At 39.1% G+C, this 16,751-nt stretch overlaps 1 protein-coding gene across 1 annotated transcript in view; it reads left to right on the forward strand.

Moving 5' to 3' along the window:
- The window catches only part of SPEF2 (sperm flagellar 2), a 68,886-nt gene that overhangs the window by 38,474 nt on the left and 13,661 nt on the right, over positions 1-16,751 (forward strand). Inside the window, 8 exon segments of the mRNA XM_075726260.1 lie at positions 523-665; positions 2,123-2,250; positions 2,357-2,495; positions 9,252-9,389; positions 11,654-11,814; positions 12,665-12,848; positions 13,644-13,809; positions 16,523-16,645. Coding sequence (XP_075582375.1) covers positions 523-665; positions 2,123-2,250; positions 2,357-2,495; positions 9,252-9,389; positions 11,654-11,814; positions 12,665-12,848; positions 13,644-13,809; positions 16,523-16,645 — 1,182 coding nt within the window.

Raw genomic sequence — 16,751 nt, forward strand, 5'->3', positions numbered from 1 at the left:
AGCTCCTCCTCAGAGTAAGGTGTATTTTCCATATTAGGCCAGATTTAGCTCAATTTATCTGTTAGTTTCTTCTTCAGTGTTTGTTTTTCTTGATTCACTCTTTCCCAAGTCTAACATGGAAGCTATTAAGTGTTTAGAGCTGTTCTTTAATTGAGCAGGGAGTCCTTGAAATCATGGTAGTTATAGTGAATCTCAGAATTGTATCAACACCACTGGCCTTGGTTTACCTGGTAAAGAATTTGTTTCATATGCATACATATTAATTCATTACCTCCTGATCCTCTCACAGTGATGGTTTTAGAAAAGTATCAGTCCTGCAAAATATAAGCTTAACTGGAAAGTGATTTTATAACTATAGCATAATTGATTTGATTAGTATATTTTTTGATGAACAACACCTAAGTAATGAAATACTGAATCTGTTCCGTTATCTTGAACTTGTCAGAGTAGCATAGATGTCTAATTCTGTTTATTGATACTTAAAATAAATTTGAAAGTACTAATTGTACATTTGTATACAAGGGTCTGCTCAAGAAATATCACCAGGAAAAAAGCTTTTGCCAGTTACGTGTCAAGATCTGCTTCCTCCCATTCCTGTGCCACCACCACCACCAATTGAACCAGGATCAGATGAATGGATTTATGTAGATGAACCACTTCCCAAGGTACATTCATTCATGATTAAAAGTGTTAAATATCATGTATATATTTTTCTCAGTATTTTATGCATATTCTACCTAAACCTTTTGTCTCATTGCACATTGTTTTCTTCAATGTTTTTCGATGAAATATACACTAGTACTGTATTATAAATATCTAAAACTACAAATAAAGAAACACATTTTTAAATTTTTTTTTTCCTAAATTCTTCACAATGATGATGAAGAATAGCCTATGGATGCCAAAATAATAATACTTTTTAACATTATGAAATACTAGCATAGACTTACTAGGTTAGTTTCCTGTCTCTGACAAGAGCCAGTTGTGGATCTCGTAGAAAGAATGTAAGAATGAGAGTGTGCACTGATCTTTCTCCTAGGATAGTTTGTTCTAACATGTTTTCCCCGAGGACATGCTCCTAGTTTCCAATGATCTGAAATTTAGGGGTTTCGTGAGGTGACTTTATATCTGCATCTTTCTGTTTGTGTTAGCTCTCAGTAGACTTTTCTTCCATGATTATGTCTAGTTGATTTTTTTGAAGCAATTTACTTTTTGGTCTCTCCATGGTAAAGCCTGTATAATTATGCTAATTCTGAAAAAATATTTCGGTCTCTTTGCTTTAAACCTATTGTTTGCTTGGGTCATTTGACATACATTTCTTGTATTGTGAGATACAATTAATTCTGTAATCACATTCTGAAGGTATTTAAGATGTGACAGGCATCTATTACATCTTCATTTTGCTCAACGTTGCTTTGCTTCTCCAATTCAGTCATAATCTGTTTAACTCTCTTCATGTGGAACAGTTCATATGTTCAATCATAATTCTTGCCCTTCTGTCTGTCTATTCTAGTTCTACTGCAGATTTTTGAGATGGGGAGCTGGGACTTCATGCAGTATTTGAGACGCAGATTTGAAGCATGCATAATGATGCTTTGTATTTTGTTCTGTAATTCCTTTCCTAATATTTACCAGTTTTGCCTTCATGACTACAATTAACTCACATACGCTGTGTTTCCTCTGGCCACGGGCTTTATTTTGCACTTCGTGACAGTCAGTCAGTCAAATGTCACTTGTGCAACACTAGTCAGTCAGTTTAGATTTTTACCACCTTGAACAGTTGTGTACCACCGAATTCTGATACTTAAGTACCTCACTTAGTATCTTCACTTAGTTTATGACTATATCCAAAACCACAGATATTGGAGTATTCTGCTGGAATTTCCCGTTCATTTTGAGTACTGCCACTTTTTTCCAAAGAAATGCACAGGATAAACTGTATGTTGGTACAGTGTCTATAATCAGTTGTAAATAGTTGTAAATCAAAAGAAATAAATACATCTTGAAAAAAATCAGTAATGTGATTTAATGAAATAATCTTTCTTATATTTGCTAATGCTACAGCTAAATGGATTACCAAGAAATATATTGATTAATTTTGATGTTTTTAAAAAATTTACAGGAGATACCTGATTTTTTAGTACCTTACTGGGAAATGGTAGAAAATACATATATGAATACCATCAAAGCTATACTTAGATGTCTAAGGGATGAACAGCACTCTGTGATTTATTACTTAGCAGACATTAGGTGAGTAGAAATAGTAGCTTATTACATTAATATTAGTATTTTCTATTTTTCCTACGGTGTTCTATGTATCTTTTAACACCAAAATTATTTTTACCATAATATACAGAAAAAATTTCCAAGATTATTTGAAGTGTCCAGATCTTAAGCAGGAGTTTGTGTCTCAGTGGCAATCAGATTTTAATTCAATTGCTGATGACCTGCGAGAAGATGAGGAAACAAAAGCAGAACTACACCAAAGAGTTACTGTAAGTAAATGGCTAAAAGTTATAATGTACCCTTAAGTATTATTTCATTTTATACAAGCTTGATGTAACATGAATGATGTTATTATTTACATTTTTTTCCTTTTTACCACTCCTCTTAATCACTTCCTCTTGTACATAAAGTGTTCTTCACAATTCTTTCTCTGTTTTTTGACCATATCTTTCTTATATCTTGCTTCTTTTTTTAGGTTATACTGTGGTGTTCTGGCACGTTGTCAAATAAATATTTCTCTCTTTTTCTTTATGTTTTATGGTTGTTTTCAGAGATTTTACTCACAAGTTTGGACATTCCTATCACATTCTAACAAATCTTGCCAGTCATTTAGTTTTTCCATAAATGATGTATGGTAATACATCTTTTCTAAAACTGATTCATACAAAGTACAGAGAATTTTTTTGAAATGTTTTGATTCAGGTAGATCTTTGCTAGGTCATACATGTCCTGAGAGTTCTTCTTCACAAAAATCCATAAGAATAAAGGTCCTAACAAGTTCAGAGCCAGATTTGACATAGACAGGAAGTAGAGCTGTCTTTGAATTTATCAGAATCCCATTTCAGAACATAAATGATTTTTAGTTGAAATCAAATCAGGAAATCCTCCCAGAAAAGGGGAAAAAAGTGCTGGCAACATTGTTATTTGAAGGGAACATTAGTGGAATCATGGATTAATTCACTGACATGGAAAAAGCATTGTATCTCCTTTTCTATAGCATTATTTCAATAGAATGAAGTAGAGGACTTAAAAATCATTATCCATATTCCTAATTTCTACTAAATAGAATTATAAAAAGGCTGGAATTCCTCTGTCATATATATTTTAGAAAGCTAAAGTTTAAAATATTTGGCCTTTCACTCAACAGAAATCCATGTTTCGCACTGTCCATTTCAAATTGGGGTAAGAGGAGGTGATAGGCCCATATGATGCTGTGACAATCAGATACTGTGATAAGGCTAAGCTCAGTAAGTAAAGCAGTTTGGAGTAAATATATGATTTCCAGAATTTCTGTTTCTGGATGACCCCTTGTAGTTCTTGTGCATCCCAAACCTGTGGGTGAATGTGAAGATGATACTTCCTCTATGCTTTAAGCCCTGAATGTGAGAATTCTGTCATCCACCCTTCCTTGATGCTAGAAGAGGAGAGGAAATGAACAGTGATAATCCGTGGAATGTTTTTCCTCAAACATTTTCAGCTTTCCCAGACTGCTCAACTCTTGTCATCTGAGCTGGACTCTTTCTGAAACACTATCCACACTGGAAGCTGTCAGCTGTAAAACCTGAAAACCAAATTTCTCTGATATCAACTGGAAAATGTAAAAATCCAGCCAATTTTGTGATGTGTGAAAAATTCCTCAAAGGCCTAAAGCCCAAAGGGTAGCCAAGGCTTTGGTGTCCTAAAGATCCAAACTCGGAATCACTGTGGATAAAATATACTTCAACAGCCCATCTCTGTTACACTGTTTCAGCAATTTCTCCAGCTTCCCTCTCACTCCATTACTGTCATTGAACATGGTCAGTCACTTGGTCCCACTGCTTCTCTTGTTCCAGATAGGAGAGGACTTAGCACATGCATCCATTTTTTCATTTTTTTCACCCACCTGAGTACAAGGAAAGAAGGAGAAAGAAGCTGCTTTGCTTTGAAAAGAGGAAGAGTAGTGGGAGAGAAAGAGACACATTAAGCATGCTTTCAGCTTCTCCCAGAGGAAGATACCTCACTGTTTCCCAAAGTTATCTCCACTGCTTACAGTAAATCAAAACTGTGACTTGAATAACATCAGGACAAGGAAGAAAATGCTCCTCCTTACATGTTTCAGGAAGGTACTGGAAAGAGCTGTACATCACTCTATATAAAATATCAGTTTGTTTTCTTTGTATAGTATTGGGTTTAGGTGGCAAGGTTTTGGTAGCAGAGGGTCTGTAAAGTGGCTTCTGTGAGAAGACATCAGGGGCTGCCCCCATGTCGAACAGAGCCAGTCAGCCAGCTCCAAGACGGACCTGCTGCTGGCCAAAGCTGAGCCAATCAGCGACAGTGGTGGTGTCTCTGTGATAGCATATTTAAGAAAGGATAAAAACCACTGTGTGGCAGCTGTGAAAGAGGAGTGAGAAAATGTGAGAGAAACAACTGTGCAGTCATCCAGGTCAGTGAAGAAGGAGGAGGAGCCCATGGGAAGGACCCACATTGAAGTTCATCAAGAGGTCCCATGAGAGGGACCTCACTCTGGAGCAGGGGAAGAGTGTGAGGAGGAAGGAGCGGCAGAGACAACGCAAAATGAACTCACCGCAATCCCCCATTCCCCATCCTACCTGTGCCACTTGGGAGGCAGGAGGTAGAACAGTCAGGAGTGAAGCTGAGCCTGGGAAGAAGGGGTAGGGGAAAGGTGTTTTTAGTTTTGTTCTATTTCTCACTATTCTGCTCTGTTATTAATTGTCAATAAATTAAATTAATTTCCCCAAGATGAGTCTTTTGAACCTGACGGTAATAGGTGACTGATGGCCCCATGATTATCTTGACCCACAAGCTTTTCCATCATATTTTCTCTGACTGTCCTGTGAGGAGGGGGAGTGATACAGCAGTTGGTGGACACCTGGCAGCCAGCCAAGGTCAACCCACTACTGCAAAACAGATAAGTTGTATGCTTATATCTTTTATATTCAGTAGTATATCCTTACATGTATATCATGCAAGGTGGACAGCCATGAATATCTGATAGCCTTCACCTTGACTACCTTCTATCTGTGCCATCACTGATGTGTTAGGTAGCCCAAGGACTACTCATTTTTCAGTTTCCCTGTGGCTTTTGTCCAACAGAGGACAAGTGGATTTGTCTGAAGTCTTTGGGCAGGGGTAGAGAAACAAGATCTGACACATTAGGCTGAGACCAAGACCTGGTGAATATGGAATCACTTATCACCTGAAGCCTAAGCTCCTTATTGCAGGGCTAGTAGTCTGGAATACATTTTCTCTTTATCTCAAAACAGGTCAGGTGGGGCAGAACTGATGGAGCCCAAGAGGCAGCTCATTTTACCCTACCTTAGCACTGTATTTAACAGCACTCTTCTTTTCTCATCGCCTTTTATTACATAGAGGTCTGTCACACTATTTCCATGCAGAGATGGTAATGGGGAACAGAAGGTTTGCATGCATGTTGTATGCTTTGTAGGTCTTGAGTGCTGTCAGTGAGCCACACAGTGCTGCTATTAGATATAGTCACTGGTTGAAGAGCCCTTAGTTATAAAGAATGTTAAAGAAAAATGGCATGGAGCTATCCAAATTGGAAGAATACTTGAACTCTACCTCTGGGGGAGGTTTACACGGCCCTGGGCCTGCTGGCAGCTGATGGAGATCAGCTGTCTCCAAAGGGGAAAAGAATCCTCGCTCATGAGTTGGCGGGACTCATTGAGAGGACTTTAAACTAGGTTTGAAGGGGGAAGGGGATATAAACGGGCCCGCTAGTGAGGAGCCCAGGGGCGGCATGGCAACGTTGGGGATGAAATTGATAGCCCGGCTCGAGTGCATCTATACCAATGCACATAGCATGGGCAACAAACAGGAGGAGCTGGAAGCCCTTGTGCAGCAGGATGGCCATGACATAGTCGCCATCACAGAAATGTGGTGGGATGACTCTCATGACTGGAGTGCTGCACTGGATGGCTAAAAGCTCTTCAGAAGGGATAGGCATGGAAGGAGAGGCGGTGGGGTGGCTCTGTGTGTTAGGTAGTATTTTGACTGTATAGAGCTCGACAGTGGTGATGACAAGGTCGAGTGCTTATGGGTAAGGATGAGGGGGAAGGCCAGCAAGGCAGACGTCCTGTTGGGAGTCTGCTATAGGCAACCCAACCAGGATGTAGAGGTAGATGAAGCGTTCTACAAGTGGCTGGCAGAAGTCTCGCAATCGCTAGCCCTTGTTCTCGTGGGGGACTTCAACTTGCCGGACATCTGCTGGAAATACAACACAGCAGAGAGGCAACAGTCTCCAAAGTTCCTAGAGTGTGTGGAGGATAACTTTCTGGCGCAGCTGGTAAGCGAGCCTACCAGGGGAGGTGCCTTGCTTGACCTGCTGTTTACTAACAGAGAAGGGCTTGTGGGAGATGTCGTGGTCGGAGGCTGTCTTGGGCTTAGCAACCATGATATGATAGAGTTCTCGATTCTGGGCGATGTAAAGAGGAGGGGAAAGTCCCTTGGGAGGCAGTCCTGAAAGGCAAAGGGGTCCAGGAAGGCTGGGCCTTCTTCAAGAAGGAAGTCTTAAGGGTGCAGGAGCAGGCTGTCCCTGTGTGCCGTTAAGACCAACCAGCGGGGAAAACAACCGGCCTGGCTGAATAGGGAGTTTTTGTGGGGACTCAGGGAAAAAAGGAGAGTCTACCGCCTTTGGAAGAAGGGGCGGGCAACTCAGGAGGAGTACAGGGATCTTGTTAGGTCATGCAGGGAGGAAATTAGAAAAGCAAAAGCCCAGCAAGAAGTTAATCTGGCCAATGCTGTAAAAGATAATAAAAAATGCTTTTATAAGTACATCAGCAATAAAAGGAGAGCCAAGGAGGATCTCCATCCCTTGCTGGATGCGGGGGGGAACATTGTCACCAAGGACAAGGAAAAGGCTGAGGTACTTAACGCCTTCTTTGCCTCTGTGTTTAACAGCCAGACTGGTCATCCCCAGCGTACTCAGGCCCCTGAGCTAGAAGATAGGGATGGTGACCAGAATGGAGCCCTCATAGTCCATGAGGAAGCAGATAATGACCTGCTACGCCACCTGGATGCTCACAAGTCTATGGGGCCAGATGGGATCCACCCGAGAGTACTGAGGGAGCTGGCAGAGGAGCTTGCCAAGCCACTTTCCATCATCTACCAGCAGTCCTGGTTAACAGGGGAGGTCCCTGATGACTGGAGGCTTGCCAATGTGACGCCCATCTACAAGAAGGGCCGGAAGGAGGACCCGGGAAACTACAGGCCTGTCAGCCTGACCTCAGTGCCAGGAAAGATTATGGAGAGGTTCATCTTGAGCGAACTCCACAGGCAAGTGCAGGTCAACCAGGGGATCAGGCCCAGCCAGCATGGGTTCATGAAAGGCAGGTCCTGCTTGACCAACCTGATCTCCTTTTATGACCTGGTGACCCGCCTGGTAGATGATGGAAAGGCTGTGGATGTCATTTACCTGGACTTTAGCAAAGCTTTTGACTCCGTCTCCCATAATATTCTCCTTGGGAAGCTGGCGGCTCATGGCTTGGACGGGCGTAGTCTTCGCTGGGTAAAAAACTGGTTGGGTGGCTGAGCGCAGAGAGTTGTGGTAAATGGAGTTAAGTCCACTTGGCAGCCAGTCACGAGTAGTGTTCCCTAGGGTTCTGTTTTGGGGCCAGCCTTGTTTAATATCTTTATCAATGATCTGGATGAGGGGATTGAGTGCACCCTCAGTAAGTTTGCAGACGACACCAAACTGGGTGGGAGTGTCGATCTGCTGGAGGGTAGGATGGCCCTGCAGAGGGACCTGGACAGGCTGGACCAATGGGCCGAGGCCAACTGTATGAGGTTCAACAAGGCCAAGTGCCAGGTCCTGCACTTCGGTCACAACAACCCCATGCAATGCTACAGGCTTGGGGAAGAGTGGCTGGGAAGCTGCCTGGCCAAAAAGGACCTGGGGGTGTTGGTAGATAGCTGGCTGAACATGAGCCAGCAGTGTGCCCAGGTGGCCAAGAAGGCCAACAGCATCCTGGCTTCTATCAGGAATAGTGTGGCCAGCAGGAGCAGGGAGGTGATTGTCCCCTTGTACTCGGCACTGGTGAGGCTGCACCTGGAATAGTGTGTCCAGTTTTGGGCCCCTCAGTACAAGAAAGACATTGAGGTGCTGGAGCATGTTCAGAGAAGGGCAACAAGGCTGGTGAAGGGTCTGGAGCACAGGCCTTATGAGGAGCGGCTGAGGGAACTGGGGTTGTTTAGCCTGGAGAAGAGGAGGCTGAGGGGAGACCTTATCGCTCTCTACAACTGCCTGAAAGGAGGTTGTAGTGAGGTGGGTGTTGGTCTCTTCTCCCAAGTAGTTAGTGATAGGACGAGAGGAAATGGGCTCAAGCTGCGCCAGGGGAGGTTTAGACTGGATATTAGGAAAAATTTCTTCATGGAAAGGGTAGTCAAGCATTGGAAGAGGCTGCTGAGAGAGGTGGTGGAGTGACCATCCCTGGAAGTGTTCAAAAAACAGGTAGATGTGGCACTTCGGGACGTGGTTTAGTCTAGTCTACCCTTGATTGGTTTAGTGTGGACTTGGTAGTGTAGGTTGATGGTTGGACTGGATGATCTTAAAGGTCTTTTCCAACCTAAACAACTCTATGATTCTATAATTCTCTCAGACTTTTTCATATTGCACATCCCCTTAGAGTATTCTTCTTGTAAGTATATTAGTTAGCAAACCATTCAAGTGGAAAGTTGTTGGTGCAGTTGGAAGCTTAATTATTTATATTCTCATGTCTTCGTCTAGCTTAGATAGGTCTTATCCACCTGAGGAAAGAAAGGCAGCCTACACATGCATCTCATACCTTTGTATTCTTCTCTCTGGCATGTTTGTAAAGCTACTTTTTGTTAGCTCTCTGTAAGCACATGATTTGTTGACCAGCTTTGATATTTGTAACAATAAAGAAAAAGCCCCAAATGCAAAGATGCTCTATGCACAGGCAAAAAAATATAATTTTTAATAATAAATATAAAAAAGGTATTTAAGTTTTCTATCATGGTTATTTCTCATATTTGATTTTGTGTTTTAGGACCTAAGAGATCTTCTCTGGGATACCTGTGATAACAGAAGGGAAGAAGCAGAGCAGGAACGTACTGATATCATGAATGATGGCTGGTTACCAGATCACAGGGGGATTGCCATGAACCATTTCTTTTCACTTATGCAGGTATGGATCTACTAGGGAGTCTGCAATGGAAGGGGACAATGAGTTAGATTTGGAGGACTGTAAGCCTCAGAGGAATTTCATATGGTTGGCTCCAAATAAGTGAGGGATTGAGAATCAGATAAGCAAATGTTCATACGTCTTCTGAATTTATCTAGAAAGTTAAGAGACAAAAAGTAGATGACATTCCACTGCTTGGCAGGCAGAAAAGGTTAAGAAAAATACCATTGTTATTGTCCAGCCCCCCCCAACTTTCAGTCTGTAGTGTATAGTGCTACTTTTTGCAATTTTGTCAGTCCAGTGAATCATCTGAATTTTGTAGCAAAAATGTTAGAGCTCTTTATCCTTCTGTGATCATATTGACATCTGCTCTTAATTTACAAATTACATAATTCACTGCTGTTGTAGACCCACTTGCTGTTAAGGTTGTCCTGTATTTCCCATATCACAAAATTATTTCAGTTGTAACTTCACCAGTGTGGCTTCAAATTTTACCTACAGACGGAAAAAAATAATTGCAAGGAATGTTTTTGAGAATGTGATGTCATTTGTTGCTCTTGAGAAAATCCATTCAAATATGACCCAGCTTTCACACATCTAACTTTAAAATTTTCAAGAGACCAATTAATTGGCTCTCCCCTCCCCCACTTAAGCCTTTCCTCTCATTCAGCCTGACCATTAATTACTTCAGTTCCTGCAGTAAAGAAAGATTTCCCTGTGACTGCTGTCATAGTGCATAAATAGGTGCATAGGTGCATAAATTTGGTTTAGGGCTGGACTGGAGTGGAGTAGACTAGACTACACTACACAGGCTTTTCTGTAAATTGAGTGATCATTCAGTGAAAGTTTTGGCAACTGTAAAGAAGACAATGAAAACAATGTTTTAAGCTTGTGCCATGTGGTGCTAATTTGGCTGAAAAATCAGGCCTAAGCCGCTTAGGGTGGACTTCCCCCCTTTAATTCTCTGTGTTATTTTTGCATGTTTAATAAACAAGGGAGCCGCTCCCTTCTCTCATATGAATGTTGTGGTAATTTAAGTAAAGTTTGTGAAGCAGTCAGTTGCTATAGTAAGGAAGTTTAAGTAAAGTTTGTGAAGCAGTCAGTTGCTATAGTAAGGAAGTTATTAACTGTGTTTTCAAATAGCCTAAACAATGCCCTAAATAAAGACTTAAGGCCACCGACTAGAGAGAGAGGTTGAAATATCAAATTACAACTACATATACATGTATTAACCATATATAAGCTTTTATTTTCCTAAGGAAAAATGCAAAGGAAACCATTTTTGCTTTCTTTACTTAGTATATACTCCCCAAAATAAATAAATTATTAATGCTAAAACTACAGAACTAAAAATATAATTATATCTTTATGTTATGGCTTTATTTGAGAAGCAGCCAAAAATAGACTTCTTTGGTCTTGAGCTCTCTGTCTGTGGGTTTTTCTGTGGGAAGTTACATATATTCCCCAGGTGGCTCTGTTACTGTATAAACACATAGATTTGTATAAATGCCGTTTATCAGATTTCTTTCCACCTTTCTGTGTACACATTGTTATACTAGAAGATATTTTCTCCTTAACTTATGGATAAGTGCTGGTTTACACCACAAAGGTTTTATCCTTTGTTTTGTGAATGTGGTTTTGTGCATTTTCCCATGAATATTTAGTACTGTTTTGTCAGTTAGAAACTAACACCATACTGTATCAATAAATCAAAACATGACAGGTGTTAAATGTTTTTTGTATTTTACTTGATTTCTTCTAAGATGATTCACACAAAAAGATCTTCAAGACAGGTGTGTAAAGTCTGTTGATTTCTTTGGTCCAGAAAAACTGCATGGCTTTTAAAATTTTCTCCATCCCTTAACCCTTTTTATTTTATGCTATTAAAGATTTTATTTATTTTGAACAAAAAGATCCCTATAATTTGTTGGTACTAGTATACTTGCCACTATAGAAATATATATACATAAAAATATATTGTAATTAAATTTAATGCATCAAGCATTATTTATTGTAAATAATTTTTCCTTTTGTAACAACTAAGATTTTTATTAATCCTTAGAAATACCAGGGTGAAGACGTTATAGATGCAAGTAGAAGTGTGCATTGAATGCACTAGAAATTTTCAAAGAAATATGGTTAGGTGTTTTGCTCTCCCTCAGACTCTTAGGATTTGGAATTGCTTCCGCTATCATGTACTTAAAAATGTAACAGAAATTTCTTCTGTCCTGTTTTGGATTGCAATCTTTCTGTCCTTTCTTCTTGAGGTTGAAGTGGATCGTTTCCAAGATACAAAGAGACTTCTTCATGACTATTATAGGGCAATGGAAGGAAAAATCCCAACGGATGATGGTCAAGATTTTACTAGAATCCCATTGTTAGATATTATTGATGTAGAGCAGAAAGAAGATCAAAACAAATCAAGAAGGTAGAATTACATTATTAAATTATTCAAATATCAACAAGTACAATGCACTGATGGCTTTGTGGGTGTATGTGGAAATATATGTGTGTATTTTTCAAAGGATGGAGAAATAAGAATTTTTAACTAGGGATTATAGTTAAATGATGAATCTTGAATCACCTTATAGGTTTAATTTATCCCTGTTTTTTTACTGATTTACCTATATAATTTTCACTAATGCATCCCTGAATTATAAAACATTTTAAAAGCTGCCTTAGAATGAAATCTGCTATAGAAGTTCCTTAGTTCCCTCTATGTTGCTGGCAGTTTTCCTCACAATCCTCACATAACTAAGTTAAATATTATGGAACATTAACAGGTTTAAAATTTGCACCAACAAACATAATTAAATGGGTTATGTAATGACAAATATAAATCAAAGCAGCCTACAAAGATGCACAGAACTGAATGCCATATTAAAATGTAAGGGATACCATCAAATTTCATGATATCAAAAATGCTGTTAATAATGACACCTGCTTTTTTAAAATACTTACAGTTCATTTAGAAACCACCTGAGTAATGAGGCTGTGCTTCTAGTCTATGTGGAATATATCAGCAGATCACGCAGTCATTTCATGTAGCTTTATCCATCTATTATTATTCCTTAGCTCCTGTAGTTAAACTAGACAGTTTTCTTGTCATCCACACGTTTCACCATGTTTGGTCATTAGGAAAGTTCACCCCTCTTCTGTTGCTATGGCAAATTTTGAAAATAGCATTCCCGTTCTCTTAGCCTATTCTCCAATGTAGTTATAAATTAACACTTTTTATAAAGGGGGGCGTGAATTATGCCTTATATTTTATTTTTAAGAATTCCTCTAGTTTCTTGGAAACTGCCTTCACCAGAAATAAATATTACAAAGTCAAAAAGCAAGACAGGTCTACAGAAGAGTGCTAAGGATGAGAATTCTGAAAATGGAGTGGCCACTTTTGGAAAAGATGAAAATCTTATTACTGATACCTGGCAAACAGCAGTAACAGCAGTAGCAAATATGGTAAGGAATGTTTTATTTACTTAAACATTTCTGGATTGGACAGTCAAAGCCTCCTGCGAAGTAGGCAGCCTAAACACACAGCCTTCATACTGTTTATCTCGATTTCAAGGTCCTGCTCCAACACTGATATTTCCATTGAATATCTTTGTGTTTCTATGAGGAAAATGGTGGAACCTGTGTATTATCAGCACCTCTGTATTTATAACTGACCCTTTTGTTCCATTACTGAGAGAAATATTTTGAGTGCTGACATATCTACTTCTTCCATGATAAACTCTCCCCTTATCTGTCAATAGAAGCATGAGACGAAGGACAAGATTTATCCTGTGATGCAATGTTTGCTCAAACCTTTCACAACTTCAAAAGCAATGGTTACATTCTTCTTTATATGTAGCTAAAAGTAAATTAGGCAGGCTTTTCAAATGGTTGGTTTCTAGGTTTGCTTTTTCCTTTCTCTCTGATAATTTTAAAGTAAGTGAATTTCTGCACCCTTACAGTGTAACTGTAGTCTTGCTTTGCATACTGTTGATTCTTACATCTCTCACTTTTTCCTAGAGTACAGGTAATGGGTTACAAGAATTAAAACCACTGTCTCTCTGTCTTGCATTTTTGCTGTAGAATTTTATTTTTGATAAATAATCAAAATGTGATCAATTTACTTAGTTAAAATATCTCCTTTGTCTTATTTATGTGTGTATGTCTCAGCAAGTACTTTCAGCAAGTATAGGCTATTTAAAACAGTAGTTGCGCAGTGTTGACATTATGTACTTTACTATGTGTGACTATGGTGTCAAGGTAACAGCTGAAATACAGTCTAGAGAAATGGAGGAAGAAAAAGAACGTCAGCAGCTGGAACTCAAAGAAGATCTGAAATCTTCACAGACACTGTCAGGCAAAGCTACTGCGAAAGATGTCAAAGATGCCAAAAAGCTTTCTTCTAAATCAGCTACTAAAAAGAAAGGTATTTGAAATGCAGACTTTGTTTTAGCAGTGCTTGAAATTACTGAAATGTAAATATGTCAGTAATACAGAAAAGAGTAAGCCAAGATATTTAATTTGGATTTAATTTCTCTTTTGAAATGTCAAATGTGACATATCAATGTGAAAATCAGGTAGTGATAAAGGAGTGCAGAAGCTTTTGAATGGCAATTGCATTTATTTAATCATATGTTTTGTCTTGATTTGAGCCCCACATTGGGTGACAAAAAGAACTGTCATGGTTTAACCCCAGCCAGCAACTAAGCTCTACACAGCTGCTCATTCACTCCCCCCTGGTGTAATGGAGGAGAGAATCGGAAGGGTAAAATGGTCATGGAATATCCCTTTGGTCTGTTGGTGTCAGCTGTACCAGCTGTGTCCCCTCCCAACTTCTTGTGCACCCCCAGCCTACTCGCTGGTGGGGTGGGGTGAGAAGCAAAAAAGGGCTTGACTCTGTGTGAGCACTGCTCAGCAGTAACTAAAACATCCCTGTGTCACAACACTGTTTTCTGCACAAGTCCAAAACATAGCCCCATACTAGCTACTGTGAAGAAAATTAACTCTATCCCAGTCAAAGCCAGCACAGTTGTCATTATTATTATGTAGGAATAAACATTCTAAATAGAATCTAGAAAGTAAATATTAATTTTTCTCCATGTGCTGTTTTGGAATTGAATAGTTAGAACTAGTTTATAAAATTAAATAAAATGCCATTAAATTCTGCCTGATTTCCAGCAATAAGTCAAAATATTTCAAATATTAAAATAAAAGTACTGGAGTAGAATGGATAAATTATCTAATACCCCTAGGTATTTTGGAATGAATTTATCAGCCATATAGTGGCATGGATGTATCAAGATCCATCATTTTTATATATAACTGTAATATGGTGTAAATAAAGAACATAAAATCTAATGGCATGTGTAGTCCTAAAAAAGAGCAGACTCCCATTGAGGTACATCTTGCTCATAGGCCTGACAAGAATCTGTCCAACCAGATGAGAATACAAGAAATTTATTTGCAAAAGAGAAACAGACCTAAAACTTCGTATCTCTTTAGCCTAGCAATTCAGGCAGTCTGCTGGAAGGAATCCTGGCATGCAATGCTGTTTATACATTTTTTCATAAATACTTCCTTGAGCAGGTAGTGGTTTAAGTAAGTTCCACTTCTTTCTGTGTCTTTTGTAAAAGCAACATAGCAAGAGAGGGGCTCAAGCCCTGCAGGTGTGAGGGTAGCCTGAAATTCGGGTACTCCATTTGCAAGTGAGAAAGCTGTAACTGCAGAGTTACTGCACGTAAAATGGCTGACTTTTTTCCTTTGACAGACATTTTATTTGCACTGTACTCAGTGCTCTCTCTCTGGTTGATTCCACTCATAGTACAGTGAACAAGTATAGCCCTGCAAATTCTTAGCCACATGGATACCTAATTTGTGAGCCCCAGGGAGCCTTAGGTTTGTGCTTAGCATCTCAATCCAGCCAAGAGAGTAGCAGATTTTCAGATTTCTAGAGAAGCTTTGTAATAAAAAATCAGCAGCTACCACCTATTGTATGCTAAGTGGCTAGGTTGGGGTTTGTGGATTGCTTCTTGGAACTAAATTTTTGCTCAGACCTGGTACTAGATGCCTTACCTGAAATCACAAAACTATAAAGTAACAGAACTGCAACGAGAATTCAGCTGTGCATTCCTCATGGTAGAAGATCCTGATGTATCTGTAACTGAAGTATCAACATTGATTTCACGCCAAATAAAGTGTTACTCTAGTGCTTCTATAACAGAATTCCCTAGGATACAGCTATGGGCTAGTAACTGAGTAATACAACTTAGCACATGTAATTTTATCACTTCTGGATTTGACCGTTTGCTTTATGTTGATCTGATGTACGATACAGATGTCATTATTTTTTTCTGTAACAGCTCCATCTGCTCTTCTTCTAGGACAAAGCAGTTACAAATATTTAAATATTTTTGAGTAATAGCCAAAATGTTGTGACTGCAGAATTTCATACAATCTTTAAAAACATGATAAAATACCTTTACAATGTCTGTTCATAGATATGTAAGTTAAAACAAGCTGCAAAAGCAGCTAACAGAATGGTTTAAAAAGGGATGAAATAATATACCTCTCTTTTTTTTCTTCTGACATATGTTTTTTTTCAAATAACATTATTGTTCTTTTCACTGCTTTGATGGTAACCAATGATATTTACTAACCACATTTTTACTACAGTTTGCTAAACTTGAATTCGCTCCAGAAGGAACAGCTATCATTCAAAAGAGGTTTGTTTATGTGCTGGTTGTGACAAATCAGTAGCTTTTAGGGTCAAAGAGGACATTTTGACCATCTAGGATCACAACAGAGGCACACATACTCAGTCATGATTTTCCAGTCAGAAATACATTTTAGGATGTTATTTAACCAATTTTAGTATAGTTGTATATGCTGGAGTAATTTTATGCAGTGTTAATCTTAGCATGTTTTGCAGATATAAATCATGTGTGAAGAAGTCTAAATATGTTATGTTGACATAAGACACCTGAGTAACCACCTTTGTATTCTCATTAATGGTCACATCAAGTAAGGTGGAAAGTGCCATTTTTTATTTAAAAAAAGTACTGTCTTGTTGAGTGTCTGTATACGGATACACAAACTTACCAGCAAAGTCCAAAGACTGAGAGAGGTCTAATTTCCTGCAGGACCACCTTCTACTGCATCTGTGGTTGAAGTCAGTCCAGTTCCTATAACTCCAGAAGAATTAAAGAAAAGAGAACTGACACTTAAAATAAAGCAAGAATATTTCAGTGCCTTGAAACATGAGGGTATGTTACTATTTGGCTACTTATTTTGGGGGGTGATTGCTATTCCTAATTTAGGTAGTGTAATAGTCAAAACTAGCCAGAAACTAGGGAAAATGGATGGGTAAGT

Source organism: Pelecanus crispus, chromosome Z, assembly GCF_030463565.1.
Source record: "Pelecanus crispus isolate bPelCri1 chromosome Z, bPelCri1.pri, whole genome shotgun sequence".
Lineage (NCBI taxonomy): Eukaryota > Metazoa > Chordata > Aves > Pelecaniformes > Pelecanidae > Pelecanus > Pelecanus crispus.